This window comes from Hyperolius riggenbachi, chromosome 11, assembly GCF_040937935.1.
Source record: "Hyperolius riggenbachi isolate aHypRig1 chromosome 11, aHypRig1.pri, whole genome shotgun sequence".
Classification (NCBI taxonomy): Eukaryota; Metazoa; Chordata; class Amphibia; order Anura; family Hyperoliidae; genus Hyperolius; species Hyperolius riggenbachi.
Genome location: NC_090656.1, coordinates 222,635 through 238,045, shown reverse-complemented (window position 1 = coordinate 238,045; position 15,411 = coordinate 222,635). Strand labels below are relative to the sequence as shown.

General features: G+C 48.2%; 1 protein-coding gene across 1 annotated transcript in view; it reads left to right on the top strand.

Annotated features, from left to right (window-relative positions):
- The window catches only part of COG4 (component of oligomeric golgi complex 4), a 120,478-nt gene that overhangs the window by 88,024 nt on the left and 17,043 nt on the right, over window positions 1-15,411 (top strand). Inside the window, exon 11 of the mRNA XM_068259671.1 lies at window positions 13,147-13,313. Within this exon, the coding sequence (XP_068115772.1) occupies window positions 13,147-13,313 (167 nt within the window). The remainder of the gene's footprint in view (window positions 1-13,146; window positions 13,314-15,411) is intronic.

Sequence of the window (15,411 nt, the reverse complement as noted above, 5' to 3'; positions counted from 1 at the left end):
GCCTAGAACAATGGGAATGGCGACACAATATCCCGCTACAACACGGCCTACCACAAGTGAATGGACTTACCGTAGCTGGATGAGAATGGGGTGGAGGTGGGGTGTATATACACCTAATATAGCATAACACGGGAAAGCCTGAGAGAGCGCAGAGTGCCCAGGATCCCCACAGCCTAGAACAATGGGAATGGCGACACAATATCCCGCTACAACACGGCCTACCACAAGTGAATAGACTTACCGTAGCTGGATGAGAATGGGGTGGAGGTGGGGTGTATATACACCTAATATAGCATAACACGGGAAAGCCTGAGAGAGCGCAGAGTGCCCAGGATCCCCACAGCCTAGAACAATGGGAATGGCGACACAATATCCCGCTACAACACGGCCTACCACAAGTAAATGGACTTACAGTAGCTGGATGAGAATGGGGTGGAGGTGGGGTGTATATACACCTAATATAGCATAACACGGGAAAGCCTGAGAGAGCGCAGAGTGCCCAGGATCCCCACAGCCTAGAACAATGGGAATGGCGACACAATATCCCGCTACAACACGGCCTACCACAAGTGAATGGACTTACAGTAGCTGGATGAGAATGGGGTGGAGGTGGGGTGTATATACACCTAATATAGCATAACACGGGAAAGCCTGAGAGAGCGCAGAGTGCCCAGGATCCCCACAGCCTAGAACAATGGGAATGGCGACACAATATCCCGCTACAACACGGCCTACCACAAGTGAATAGACTTACCGTAGCTGGATGAGAATGGGGTGGAGGTGGGGTGTATATACACCTAATATAGCATAACACGGGAAAGCCTGAGAGAGCGCAGAGTGCCCAGGATCCCCACAGCCTAGAACAATGGGAATGGCGACACAATATCCCGCTACAACACGGCCTACCACAAGTGAATGGACTTACCGTAGCTGGATGAGAATGGGGTGGAGGTGGGGTGTATATACACCTAATATAGAATAACACGGGAAAGCCTGAGAGAGCGCAGAGTGCCCAGGATCCCCACAGCCTAGAACAATGGGAATGGCGACACAATATCCCGCTACAACACGGCCTACCACAAGTGAATGGACTTACAGTAGCTGGATGAGAATGGGGTGGAGGTGGGGTGTATATACACCTAATATAGCATAACAGGGGAAAGCCTGAGAGAGCGCAGAGTGCCCAGGATCCCCACAGCCTAGAACAATGGGAATGGCGACACAATATCACGCTACAACACGGCCTACCACAAGTGAATGGACTTACCGTAGCTGGATGAGAATGGGGTGGAGGTGGGGTGTATATACACCTAATATAGCATAACAGGGGAAAGCCTGAGAGAGCGCAGAGTGCCCAGGATCTCCACAGCCTAGAACAATGGGAATGGCGACACAATATCCCGCTACAACACGGCCTACCACAAGTGAATGGACTTACAGTAGCTGGATGAGAATGGGGTGGAGGTGGGGTGTATATACACCTAATATAGAATAACACGGGAAAGCCTGAGAGAGCGCAGAGTGCCCAGGATCCCCACAGCCTAGAACAATGGGAATGGCGACACAATATCCCGCTACAACACGGCCTACCACAAGTGAATGGACTTACCGTAGCTGGATGAGAATGGGGTGGAGGTGGGGTGTATATACACCTAATATAGCATAACACGGGAAAGCCTGAGAGAGCGCAGAGTGCCCAGGATCCCCACAGCCTAGAACAATGGGAATGGCGACACAATATCCCGCTACAACACGGCCTACCACAAGTGAATGGACTTACAGTAGCTGGATGAGAATGGGGTGGAGGTGGGGTGTATATACACCTAATATAGCATAACAGGGGAAAGCCTGAGAGAGCGCAGAGTGCCCAGGATCCCCACAGCCTAGAACAATGGGAATGGCGACACAATATCCCGCTACAACACGGCCTACCACAAGTGAATGGACTTACAGTAGCTGGATGAGAATGGGGTGGAGGTGGGGTGTATATACACCTAATATAGCATAACAGGGGAAAGCCCGAGAGAGCGCAGAGTGCCCAGGATCCCCACAGCCTAGAACAATGGGAATGGCGACACAATATCCCGCTACAACACGGCCTACCACAAGTGAATGGACTTACAGTAGCTGGATGAGAATGGGGTGGAGGTGGGGTGTATATACACCTAATATAGCATAACAGGGGAAAGCCTGAGAGAGCGCAGAGTGCCCAGGATCCCCACAGCCTAGAACAATGGGAATGGCGACACAATATCCCGCTACAACACGGCCTACCACAAGTGAATAGACTTACCGTAGCTGGATGAGAATGGGGTGGAGGTGGGGTGTATATACACCTAATATAGCATAACAGGGGAAAGCCTGAGAGAGCGCAGAGTGCCCAGGATCTCCACAGCCTAGAACAATGGGAATGGCGACACAATATCCCGCTACAACACGGCCTACCACAAGTGAATGGACTTACAGTAGCTGGATGAGAATGGGGTGGAGGTGGGGTGTATATACACCTAATATAGAATAACACGGGAAAGCCTGAGAGAGCGCAGAGTGCCCAGGATCCCCACAGCCTAGAACAATGGGAATGGCGACACAATATCCCGCTACAACACGGCCTACCACAAGTGAATGGACTTACCGTAGCTGGATGAGAATGGGGTGGAGGTGGGGTGTATATACACCTAATATAGCATAACACGGGAAAGCCTGAGAGAGCGCAGAGTGCCCAGGATCCCCACAGCCTAGAACAATGGGAATGGCGACACAATATCCCGCTACAACACGGCCTACCACAAGTGAATGGACTTACAGTAGCTGGATGAGAATGGGGTGGAGGTGGGGTGTATATACACCTAATATAGCATAACAGGGGAAAGCCTGAGAGAGCGCAGAGTGCCCAGGATCCCCACAGCCTAGAACAATGGGAATGGCGACACAATATCCCGCTACAACACGGCCTACCACAAGTGAATGGACTTACAGTAGCTGGATGAGAATGGGGTGGAGGGGGGTGTATATACACCTAATATAGCATAACGGGAAAGCCCGAGAGAGCGCAGAGTGCCCAGGATCTCCACAGCCTAGAACAATGGGAATGGCGACACAATATCCCGCTACAACACGGCCTACCACAAGTGAATGGACTTACAGTAGCTGGATGAGAATGGGGTGGAGGTGGGGTGTATATACACCTAATATAGCATAACAGGGGAAAGCCCGAGAGAGCGCAGAGTGCCCAGGATCCCCACAGCCTAGAACAATGGGAATGGCGACACAATATCCCGCTACAACACGGCCTACCACAAGTGAATGGACTTACAGTAGCTGGATGAGAATGGGGTGGAGGTGGGGTGTATATACACCTAATATAGCATAACGGGAAAGCCCGAGAGAGCGCAGAGTGCCCAGGATCCCCACAGCCTAGAACAATGGGAATGGCGACACAATATCCCGCTACAACACGGCCTACCACAAGTGAATGGACTTACAGTAGCTGGATGAGAATGGGGTGGAGGTGGGGTGTATATACACCTAATATAGCATAACAGGGGAAAGCCCGAGAGAGCGCAGAGTGCCCAGGATCCCCACAGCCTAGAACAATGGGAATGGCGACACAATATCCCGCTACAACACGGCCTACCACAAGTGAATGGACTTACCGTAGCTGGATGAGAATGAGGTGGAAAAGCTGACATAAACCAATGGTAAGATGCTAGAAGGAAACCAACGACAAAGCAAAATACAACTGAAAAAATAACTTTACAAAAAAAATAGTAGTAGGGAGAAAAATGATTAATCAATACATCACAAAGGGAGAAGTATTAAAAAAAAAGAAGATAAATTAAGAAATGATTGATATTCGCCATGTAATTAGTTCATGTTGTTTGATCCAGAATGAGCCTGCAGGTCATCATCTTTAGTACTGGCAGACAAGAAAAAACCTAGACAGCACCGATTTGCCATTGTCTATAACCAACCCCCCCCTAACAATACGATGGTCAAAAAAGTTTTTGATGTATAGATCTACTGTATATATGGACAGATATTGGTTGCTTGGAGGTTGGAAACAGCTGTCATTTCTCACAATGCAACAAGGTTCACAGAAAGGAAACGGTTATGACATCACATTGTGGGAGGGGTTTCATTGCAGTATACCAGCCACAGAGACCCATCTGATGATCTGTTTGAGAAAAGGAATAGATTTCTCATGGGAAAGGGGGTATTAGCTACTGATTGGGATGTCCAGTCCTTGGTTACAGCTCCTCTGTGGGTCTGTCTCCACTCGTATGTTCTCTGCATGACTTGTCTGACAGTTTTGCGTTGCTGTCAATTGTTTTTCTGTAGGTGAAAAACGCATTCAAGTGAGAACTAGCCCATTGATTAACATTGGTTGTAGTTTTCCTGCACAGAAAATGCAGAAACACTGACGAGTGGAGACGGGCCCTTTTAAGGGCTCTTTCACATGTAGAACGTGTGCAGGAGCCGTTCTCCTGCACGCATTATGCACTGCGGCGTGTCGTCGGGATGTAGCGGTGCGGCGCAATCAGCGGCGGTAGTAATGAATTCACCCTGACAGGAAGATGCTGGCTCCGGACGAATAAAAGCTCCCGGGTACGTCGAACTGCAACGCATTGAGACGCAGCATCGGGTGTGAAAGGTAAAAGGAAAGTCTATGGACTTCCATTTTACCTTGGTTAACGCAAAGCTTCGACTTTACGTTAAACCACAGAAATCGGGCACTGGTGTGAAAGAGCCCTAAGCGGAGTACAGACGTGAGATGAAAGTTTTTGGAAACTGAAAGGTCAAAGATCTTCTCCAGATAATCTTTATAAACAAAGACCTTCAAAGATAGTTGCAAAAATTGTTTGTGTCCTGATCTGTTAAATCCATCCTGGTGGATCTGATCTGCAGATGAATGTTCAGTAAACAAGGCATGTATGAGATCTGCAGAGATTTCTTAACCTTTTATGTGCAAAGCACCCGTGTGAAAAAGAAAGAAGTAAATGGACCACAAAAGCATTTTTTTTTTTTTGCATAAAATTATCTTTTGCATGTTTAGAACAATCAGTCTTTCAAACCTTTCTATCCAAATCTATACTGCAGATCGATCCCTGTCTGCCAAAGATTTTTATCTGACATGTGTGCCCAGCTGATGGGGCTGTACACATGCAAAAGTCAGTTGATGACAAAAAAAGAAAAAAGTCTTTTTCCTTCCTTTTCACGCATGTGCTGTGCACACAATGTGTGTACGCAGCTTCAGAAAAAATCAGCCGGCTTGCAATCCCTATATTACACCTATGAGGCCTAATGGAGCAACGTAGAGGTGTATCCTATTACCAGTAATGATATCTGATGCCCGCCACAAGTCCCACCACCCACTATAGCTGACTGTTACTGTAACAGCCTATTACCAGTAATGATATCTGATGCCCACCACAAGTCCCACCACCCACTATAGCTGACTGTTACTGTAACAGCCTATTACCAGTAATGATATCTGATGCCCGCCACAAGTCCCACCACCCACTATAGCTGACTGTTACTGTAACAGCCTATTACCAGTAATGATATCTGATGCCCACCACCCACTATAGCTGACTGTTACTGTAACAGCCTATTACCAGTAATGGTGTCTGATGCCCGCCACAAGTCCCACCACCCACTAAAGCTGCTTGTTACTGTAACAGCCTATTACCAGTAATGATATCTGATGCCCACCACCCACTATAGCTGACTGTTACTGTAACAGCCTATTACCAGTAATGATATCTGATGCCCGCCACAAGTCCCACCACCCTCTATAGCTGACTGTTACTGTAACAGCCTATTACCAGTAATGATATCTGAAGCCCACCACCCACTATAGCTGACTGTTACTGTAACAGCCTATTACCAGTAATGGTATCTGAAGCCCGCCACAAGTCCCACCACCCACTATAGCTGACTGTTACTGTAACAGCCTATTACCAGTAATGATATCTGATGCCCGCCACAAGTCCCACCACCCACTATAGCTGACTGTTACTGTAACAGCCTATTACCAGTAATGATATCTGATGCCCGCCACAAGTCCCACCACCCACTATAGCTGACTGTTACTGTAACAGCCTATTACCAGTAATGGTATCTGAAGCCCGCCACAAGTCCCACCACCCACTATAGCTGACTGTTACTGTAACAGCCTATTACCAGTAATGATATCTGATGCCCGCCACAAGTCCCACCACCCACTAAAGCTGCTTGTTACTGTAACAGCCTATTACCAGTAATGATATCTGATGCCCGCCACAAGTCCCACCACCCACTATAGCTGACTGTTACTGTAACAGCCTATTACCAGTAATGATATCTGATGCCCACCACAAGTCCCACCACCCACTATAGCTGACTGTTACTGTAACAGCCTATTACCAGTAATGATATCTGAAGCCCGCCACAAGTCCCACCACCCACTATAGCTGACTGTTACTGTAACAGCCTCTTACCAGTAATGGTGTCTGAAGCCCGCCACAAGTCCCACCACCCACTATAGCTGACTGTTACTGTAACAGCCTATTACCAGTAATGATATCTGATGCCCGCCACAAGTCCCACCACCCACTATAGCTGACTGTTACTGTAACAGCCTATTACCAGTAATGATATCTGATGCCCACCACAAGTCCCACCACCCACTATAGCTGACTGTTACTGTAACAGCCTATTACCAGTAATGATATCTGAAGCCCGCCACAAGTCCCACCACCCACTATAGCTGACTGTTACTGTAACAGCCTCTTACCAGTAATGGTGTCTGAAGCCCGCCACAAGTCCCACCACCCACTATAGCTGACTGTTACTGTAACAGCCTATTACCAGTAATGATATCTGAAGCCCGCCACAAGTCCCACCACCCACTAAAGCTGACTGTTACTGTAACAGCTTATTACCAGTAATGGTGTCTGAAGCCCCCCACAAGTCCCACCACCCTCTATAGCTGACTGTTACTGTAACAGCCTATTACCAGTAATGATATCTGAAGCCCGCCACAAGTCCCACCACCCACTAAAGCTGACTGTTACTGTAACAGCCTATTACCAGTAATGGTGTCTGAAGCCCGCCACAAGTCCCACCACCCACTATAGCTGACTGTTACTGTAACAGCCTATTACCAGTAATGATATCTGATGCCCACCACAAGTCCCACCACCCACTATAGCTGACTGTTACTGTAACAGCCTATTACCAGTAATGATATCTGAAGCCCGCCACAAGTCCCACCACCCACTAAAGCTGACTGTTACTGTAACAGCTTATTACCAGTAATGGTGTCTGAAGCCCCCCACAAGTCCCACCACCCTCTATAGCTGACTGTTACTGTAACAGCCTATTACCAGTAATGATATCTGAAGCCCGCCACAAGTCCCACCACCCACTATAGCTGACTGTTACTGTAACAGCCTATTACCAGTAATGATATCTGAAGCCCGCCACAAGTCCCACCACCCACTAAAGCTGACTGTTACTGTAACAGCTTATTACCAGTAATGGTGTCTGAAGCCCCCCACAAGTCCCACCACCCTCTATAGCTGACTGTTACTGTAACAGCCTATTACCAGTAATGATATCTGAAGCCCGCCACAAGTCCCACCACCCACTAAAGCTGACTGTTACTGTAACAGCTTATTACCAGTAATGGTATCTGAAGCCCCCCACAAGTCCCACCACCCACTATAGCTGACTGTTACTGTAACAGCCTATTACCAGTAATGATATCTGATGCCCGCCACAAGTCCCACCACCCACTATAGCTGACTGTTACTGTAACAGCCTATTACCAGTAATGATATCTGATGCCTGCCACAAGTCCCACCACCCACTATAGCTGACTGTTACTGTAACAGCCTATTACCAGTAATGGTGTCTGAAGCCCCCCACAAGTCCCACCACCCTCTATAGCTGACTGTTACTGTAACAGCCTATTACCAGTAATGATATCTGAAGCCCACCACCCACTAAAGCTTACTGTTACTGTAACAGCCTATTACCAGTAATGGTATCAGAAGCCCCCCACAAGTCCCACCACCCACTATAGCTGACTGTTACTGTAACAGCCTATTACCAGTAATGATATCTGATGCCCACCAACCACTATAGCTGACTGTTACTGTAACAGCCTATTACCAGTAATGGTGTCTGAAGCCCCCCACAAGTCCCACCCCCCACTAAAGCTGACTGTAACAGCCTATTACCAGTAATGGTATCTGAAGCCCGCCACAAGTCCCACCACCCACTATAGCTGACTGTTACTGTAACAGCCTATTACCAGTAATGATATCTGAAGCCCACCACAAGTCCCACTACCCACTAAAGCTGACTGTTACTGTAACAGCCTATTACCAGTAATGGTATCTGATGCCCGCCACCCACTAAAGCTGACTGTTACTGTAACAGCCTATTACCAGTAATGATATCTGATGCCCACCACCCACTATAGCTGACTGTTACTGTAACAGCCTATTACCAGTAATGATATCTGATGCCCACCACAAGTCCCACCACCCACTATAGCTGACTGTTACTGTAACAGCCTATTACCAGTAATGGTATCTGAAGCCCCCCACAAGTCCCACCACCCACTAAAGCTGACTGTAACAGCCTATTACCAGTAATGGTATCTGAAGCCCGCCACAAGTCCCACCACCCACTATAGCTGACTGTTACTGTAACAGCCTATTACCAGTAATGATATCTGATGCTCATCACCCACTAAAGCTGACTGTTACTGTAACAGCCTATTATCAGTAATGATATCTGAAGCCCGCCACAAGTCCCACCACCCACTATAGCTGACTGTTACTGTAACAGCCTATTACCAGTAATGATATCTGAAGCCCACCACAAGTCCCACCACCCACTATAGCTGACTGTTACTGTAACAGCCTATTACTAGTAATGATATCTGAAGCCCGCCACAAGTCCCACCACCCACTATAGCTGACTGTTACTGTAACAGCCTATTACCAGTAATGATATCTGAAGCCCACCACAAGTCCCACCACCCACTATAGCTGACTGTTACTGTAACAGCCTATTACCAGTAATGATATCTGAAGCCCGCCACAAGTCCCACCACCCACTATAGCTGACTGTTACTGTAACAGCCTATTACCAGTAATGGTATCTGAAGCCCCCCACAAGTCCCACCACCCACTATAGCTGACTGTTACTGTAACAGCCTATTACCAGTAATGATATCTGAAGCCCGCCACAAGTCCCACCACCCACTAAAGCTGACTGTTACTGTAACAGCTTATTACCAGTAATGGTGTCTGAAGCCCCCCACAAGTCCCACCACCCTCTATAGCTGACTGTTACTGTAACAGCCTATTACCAGTAATGATATCTGAAGCCCGCCACAAGTCCCACCACCCACTAAAGCTGACTGTTACTGTAACAGCTTATTACCAGTAATGGTATCTGAAGCCCCCCACAAGTCCCACCACCCACTATAGCTGACTGTTACTGTAACAGCCTATTACCAGTAATGATATCTGATGCCCGCCACAAGTCCCACCACCCACTATAGCTGACTGTTACTGTAACAGCCTATTACCAGTAATGATATCTGATGCCTGCCACAAGTCCCACCACCCACTATAGCTGACTGTTACTGTAACAGCCTATTACCAGTAATGGTGTCTGAAGCCCCCCACAAGTCCCACCACCCTCTATAGCTGACTGTTACTGTAACAGCCTATTACCAGTAATGATATCTGAAGCCCACCACCCACTATAGCTGACTGTTACTGTAACAGCCTATTACCAGTAATGGTATCTGAAGCCCCCCACAAGTCCCACCACCCACTAAAGCTGACTGTAACAGCCTATTACCAGTAATGGTATCTGAAGCCCGCCACAAGTCCCACCACCCACTATAGCTGACTGTTACTGTAACAGCCTATTACCAGTAATGATATCTGATGCTCATCACCCACTAAAGCTGACTGTTACTGTAACAGCCTATTATCAGTAATGATATCTGAAGCCCGCCACAAGTCCCACCACCCACTATAGCTGACTGTTACTGTAACAGCCTATTACCAGTAATGATATCTGAAGCCCACCACAAGTCCCACCACCCACTATAGCTGACTGTTACTGTAACAGCCTATTACTAGTAATGATATCTGAAGCCCGCCACAAGTCCCACCACCCACTATAGCTGACTGTTACTGTAACAGCCTATTACCAGTAATGATATCTGAAGCCCACCACAAGTCCCACCACCCACTATAGCTGACTGTTACTGTAACAGCCTATTACCAGTAATGATATCTGAAGCCCGCCACAAGTCCCACCACCCACTATAGCTGACTGTTACTGTAACAGCCTATTACCAGTAATGGTATCTGAAGCCCCCCACAAGTCCCACCACCCACTATAGCTGACTGTTACTGTAACAGCCTATTACCAGTAATGGTGTCTGAAGCCCCCCACAAGTCCCGCCACCCACTAAAGCTGACTGTTACTGTAACAGCCTATTACCAGTAATGATATCTGATGCCAGCCACAAGTCCCACCACCCACTATAGCTGACTGTTACTGTAACAGCTTATTGGAAGAGTTGTCCAACATTGAACTCCAGCCCTATAGACCTTAGCCTCCCCAGCAGTATAAAATCATACTGCAGTGAGATCTGCGGCAGCCCAGCACCTACTCGCCTCTCCAGCGATATGATTATTTCCAGATTTTAGGGTCTAAAAGCGGTGTAATCTTTTCACAAGCTTTTAGACCCTAAAAGCAGGAAATAAATCATACCGCAGAGAGATCTGTGGCAGCCCAGCTCCTCCCTGGGATCCAGCGCTGCCATTCTCCCTCCATCCTCCAGGTGGCGCTGTACCCCTATAGTGAGTTCGCCGTCTGTCATCATGACGACAAGTGGGGATCTCCCCCAAGGGATTGAGCGCCTCCTGGGGGAGGTGAGTTGAAACCACCCTCTGTGTTTCAGGCTCTGCATAGACCTCCCGGTGGCTGCCCCAAGTCAGGCCTCTTGCACACTACATGCGATTCCAATTTTTTATACGATTTTTGATTCCGATGAAAAAACTTAGCAGCATGCAGTACTTTTTTTTTTAAATCGGTATAATAAATCGGATTGTATAAATAATCGGAATGGCATGTAGTGTGCAGGAGGCCTCAGGCTCGGGATTACTGGTCCTGGCTTCATTTTTGCTCCCCAAGTCTGACTCGGGGTTACAGCCAGGAAGGTTAAACTACTACATTGTCCCATTGCATTATTATCTGAGGCTATGCCCTGTTCCATGAACAGGAACTCCTCTACAGCAATTGGTTGCCGCTCCGCAGGCTCCCGGTGGTCCCCGGGGGCCGACTCGACCTGGCCAGTCCGGGCTTCTTCTACGTTCCAACGACGGGCTCTTCTGCGTCCCACGCGGGCGCGCTGACGTCATCGGACGTCCTCCGGGCTGTACTGCGCAGGCTCAGTAGTTCTGAACCTGCGCAGTACAGCCCGGAGGATGTCCGATGACGTCAGCGAGCCACCGTGAGGCGCATTTTGGAGCGCAGAAGAAGCCAGGCCTGGCCAGGTTGGGCGTGCCACCGGAGACCACCGGGAGCCTGCGGATCGGCGCCGAGGGCTCCTCCTGCCTGCCACGGGCTGGAGGAAGCCCCAGGTAAGTGGATGGGGATTTTTATTTTTTTGGGATAGTCCCTGAACCATCCCTTTAAGTAAGAAGTATGTTTTTTCCAGAGTAAAATGAGTCCTAAAATAATTTTCTCCTACGTTGCTGTCACTTACGGTAGGTACTAGAAACCTGACATTCCCAACAGATTTTAGACTAGCCCATCTGATCATGGGGGGTCTCAGTGTTTTCTTTATTTTTAAAAGGACTGAGAATGGCAGTTGCTCCGTCCACCTGTCAAAAAAAGTGTGCAGCGAGCAGGGAGGCTGGCCAGCATCTTTGTATAAATATTTTTCCAGGGAATTTCTTTATAAAGAATAAAGGCCATGCTGAGAATCCCCCGTGAAAAGATGGACTAGCCCAAAACCTGCTGGTTCTGTCAGATTTCCACTACCTACTGTAAGTGACAGCAACATAGGAGAAAAGTAATTTATCTATTTAAAAATTTTCAAAGCGCTATAACCAACCTGTATTAGCATCAGCTTTTCAGCAAGTGCGTGACTACTAGACTCAGGCCAGTCTTTCACATATCAATACATAAATAGTCCAGCGCACATCTCTTTCAGATAAATCCTTAGACAGATCACAGAGTCTTGCAATGTATTCCAGCTTCTGCCTTCACCATAGACACCCGATAGCATACAGACTCACCGAACGTATTGGCCACTGCTAGACTGGCCAACCATGCACAAGTCCGGGAAGCCTAGGTACCTCAGGATCCTGGTGTCACCACTGCTAGACTGGCCAACCATGCACAAAAGTCCAGGAAGCCTAGGAGCCTCAGGATCCTGGTGTCACCACTGCTAGACTGGCCAACCATGCACAAGTCCAGGAAGCCTAGGAGCCTCAGGATCCTGGTGTCACCACTGCTAGACTGGCCAACCATGCACAAAAGTCCAGGAAGCCTAGGAGCCTCAGGATCCTGGTGTCACCACTGCTAGACTGGCCAACCATGCACAAGTCCAGGAAGCCTAGGAGCCTCAGGATCCTGGTGTCACCACTGCTAGACTGGCCAACCATGCACAAGTCCAGGAAGCCTAGGAGCCTCAGGATCCTGGTGTCACCACTGCTAGACTGGCCAACCATGCAGAAGTCCAGGAAGCCTATGTACTTCAGGATCCTGGTGTCACCACTGCTAGACTGACCAACCATGCACAAGTCCAGGAAGCCTAGGAGCCTCAGGATCCTGGTGTCACCACTGCTACACTGGCCAACCATGCACAAGTCCAGATAGCCTAGGTACCTCAGGATCCTGGTGTCACCACTGCTAGACTGGCCAACCATGGTCCTCTTTAAATTGTATGTCGCCTGGAACCGAGCTAATCAAATTAATTTCCTGCATGTTATTTGCATGATGATTGCAGAAAGGCCAGAACTATGTTCATCTGGCTGAGCATCTGTAGCAGAGACTGGAGAGAGTAGACCAGACTGCTATCCGCTCACAAGGCACGCTTTCCATACATTGCAGGCTGTGGCCATGGACACCTACGAGCGCAGCCAGATGACCTCCAGCATGGTGGACGACGTCTTCTACATAGTGAAGAAATGTATTGGCCGAGCTCTGTCCAGCTCCAGCATCGACTGTCTGTGCGCCATGATCAATCTCTCCACCACTATGATGGAGTCTGACTTCAGGTAACTGTATGTGGGTAGTGTGGGTGCTGAATTCCTGCATTGGGAAACCTGGATGATGCCCAACGCCGCATTTCAACTCCCGAAGCAGTGGATGGGGTCACGGGGAGGTCACTCATGCCGTGCATCACATGACTCCAAGGCTTCCGATGTGGGAGGAGCTAGCATCAGTGTCACATGAAGCGTAACCCCGTGACCCTGTTCGCTAGCTTGGGTGCTGAAGTGCAGCGTTCAGCATAAGGCTTGGGTCACACACAAATCCATACATTTCCACTCCACTTCTGCCCTGTCAGTTTTCTATCAGTTTTACCTGACAGGATTGGAACTGTACACCTTTTATGTGTGAACACACCCCTAGGAAACTGATACAAAACTAATAGGACTGCACTGGAAATGTACACGTTTTATGTGTGAACACAGCCATAGCAACACATACAAGACTGACAGAACCAGACTGGAAATGGACAGATTTCTGTGTGAATTAAGGCATAGAAAAATCATAGAAAACTGATGCCAACTGACAGGACTGGACACCTTTTATGTGTGAACCCAGCGCAATTCAGGTTTCCGAATGCATGATCCTGAATTGGAACACTAATGTGGGTACAAATAAAGGTGGCTATACACACCGGGCCGGATTTGTACTTTTTACTGCCCCAGGCCAACTATCACCAGGATCCTCCCCCCCCCCCCCCACCCCTCCCTCCCTCCCTCCTTGAAAAACACACTTTTTTGCGCGATACAAGTGTTCTATGTCTGGTGATGGCAAGGATTAGATTTTAAGCTCCTTTGTGGATAGTTTGTGACATAATTCCAAGGATTAGATTGTAAGCTCCTCTGAGTGCAGTTAGTGACAGGAATAATACAAGAATTATAAATTATTAACAATAGGTATGGTTGATCCAAAATATGCAGCAAAAAGCTAGATTAGCTAAAATAAAAAATCCAAACACAGCCAGCACCAATATTGCCTCAGATGAACACCTGCAATCGGGCGACCTCACATAGCCTGACACAAGCAGAATCCCCTCTATGCACCTCTAATGCTGGGAATACACGCTTCGTTTTGTAGCTGATTAGATGGTTGGATAGATAATTTCCGACATGTCCGATCTCCCTTTCCATTCTTGATTTCTGATAGAATTGAATGGAAAAAAGGTAAGAAAAACTAGCGGAAGATAAGAATCAAGAGCTGAAACTGAGCGGCAAAAACGATGGAGAGCAGAAACGCATGGCAGAAACGAGCCGTGTATTCCCAGCATAAGGTCAGACGTGTCTATAAGAGTGTGCAATCTGCACATGCCAAGGTCGGTATAAGGACACTGCTGCCTGACATTCCAGCCAAGCAGACACCACATTCTTCACAGATGCCATGGACACTACTATTGTCAACTGAAGTATTTTACAATCCTGTGCAGGCAATATGTGAGGCATGTAGAGGGGTGAGTAATTACTGAAAATCTCTGAATCAATGACCCTAGCAAAGCTCCTGCTTGTAGCACAGCTAACCTGTATATTATTAGTGGATGCTGTTTCTCGTTGCCCCATCCATGGTGTCTCCTCCATGATCTTTCATTTGCCATCTGCTGCCTCCACGTGTGTGACATCACAGCACTGATAAGCCACTCCCCTAGCCACACTATTGGATGTCTGGGCACTTCTGGCTTGCTTGTGAGCTCAGCGATTGGCTGCGCTGCTACACAAACATGTTTACACAATAAACAAGCTGGGCAGCTCTGCTGAAGTTGCACCAGAACCCAAAGAAGAAATTGGGGACAGAATTTCACCAAGGAGAGCCACTCCAGTCTGTGCACGGCCGCCCACTGCTGCTAGCCTGCCTATCTGCAGAGTTGAGCAGAACGGACTTAGAGGGGAGGGAGAGTGCAGGCTGAAGCTGGCGGCATGATGTATATATGACCGCACGGTCGAACGCTTCTGCTTCAGGTGTTACAGTAATCCAAACAGCCGCCCCTAAACAATGTCACATTTCTGGCTCCCTAGGCCACAGCCTAGCTGGCCTTGCCAGAAATCTGGCCCTGCATACACACATAGATTACCACCTCATTTGGCAGACAGGTCGATTCTTCTCTGATCTGAATCT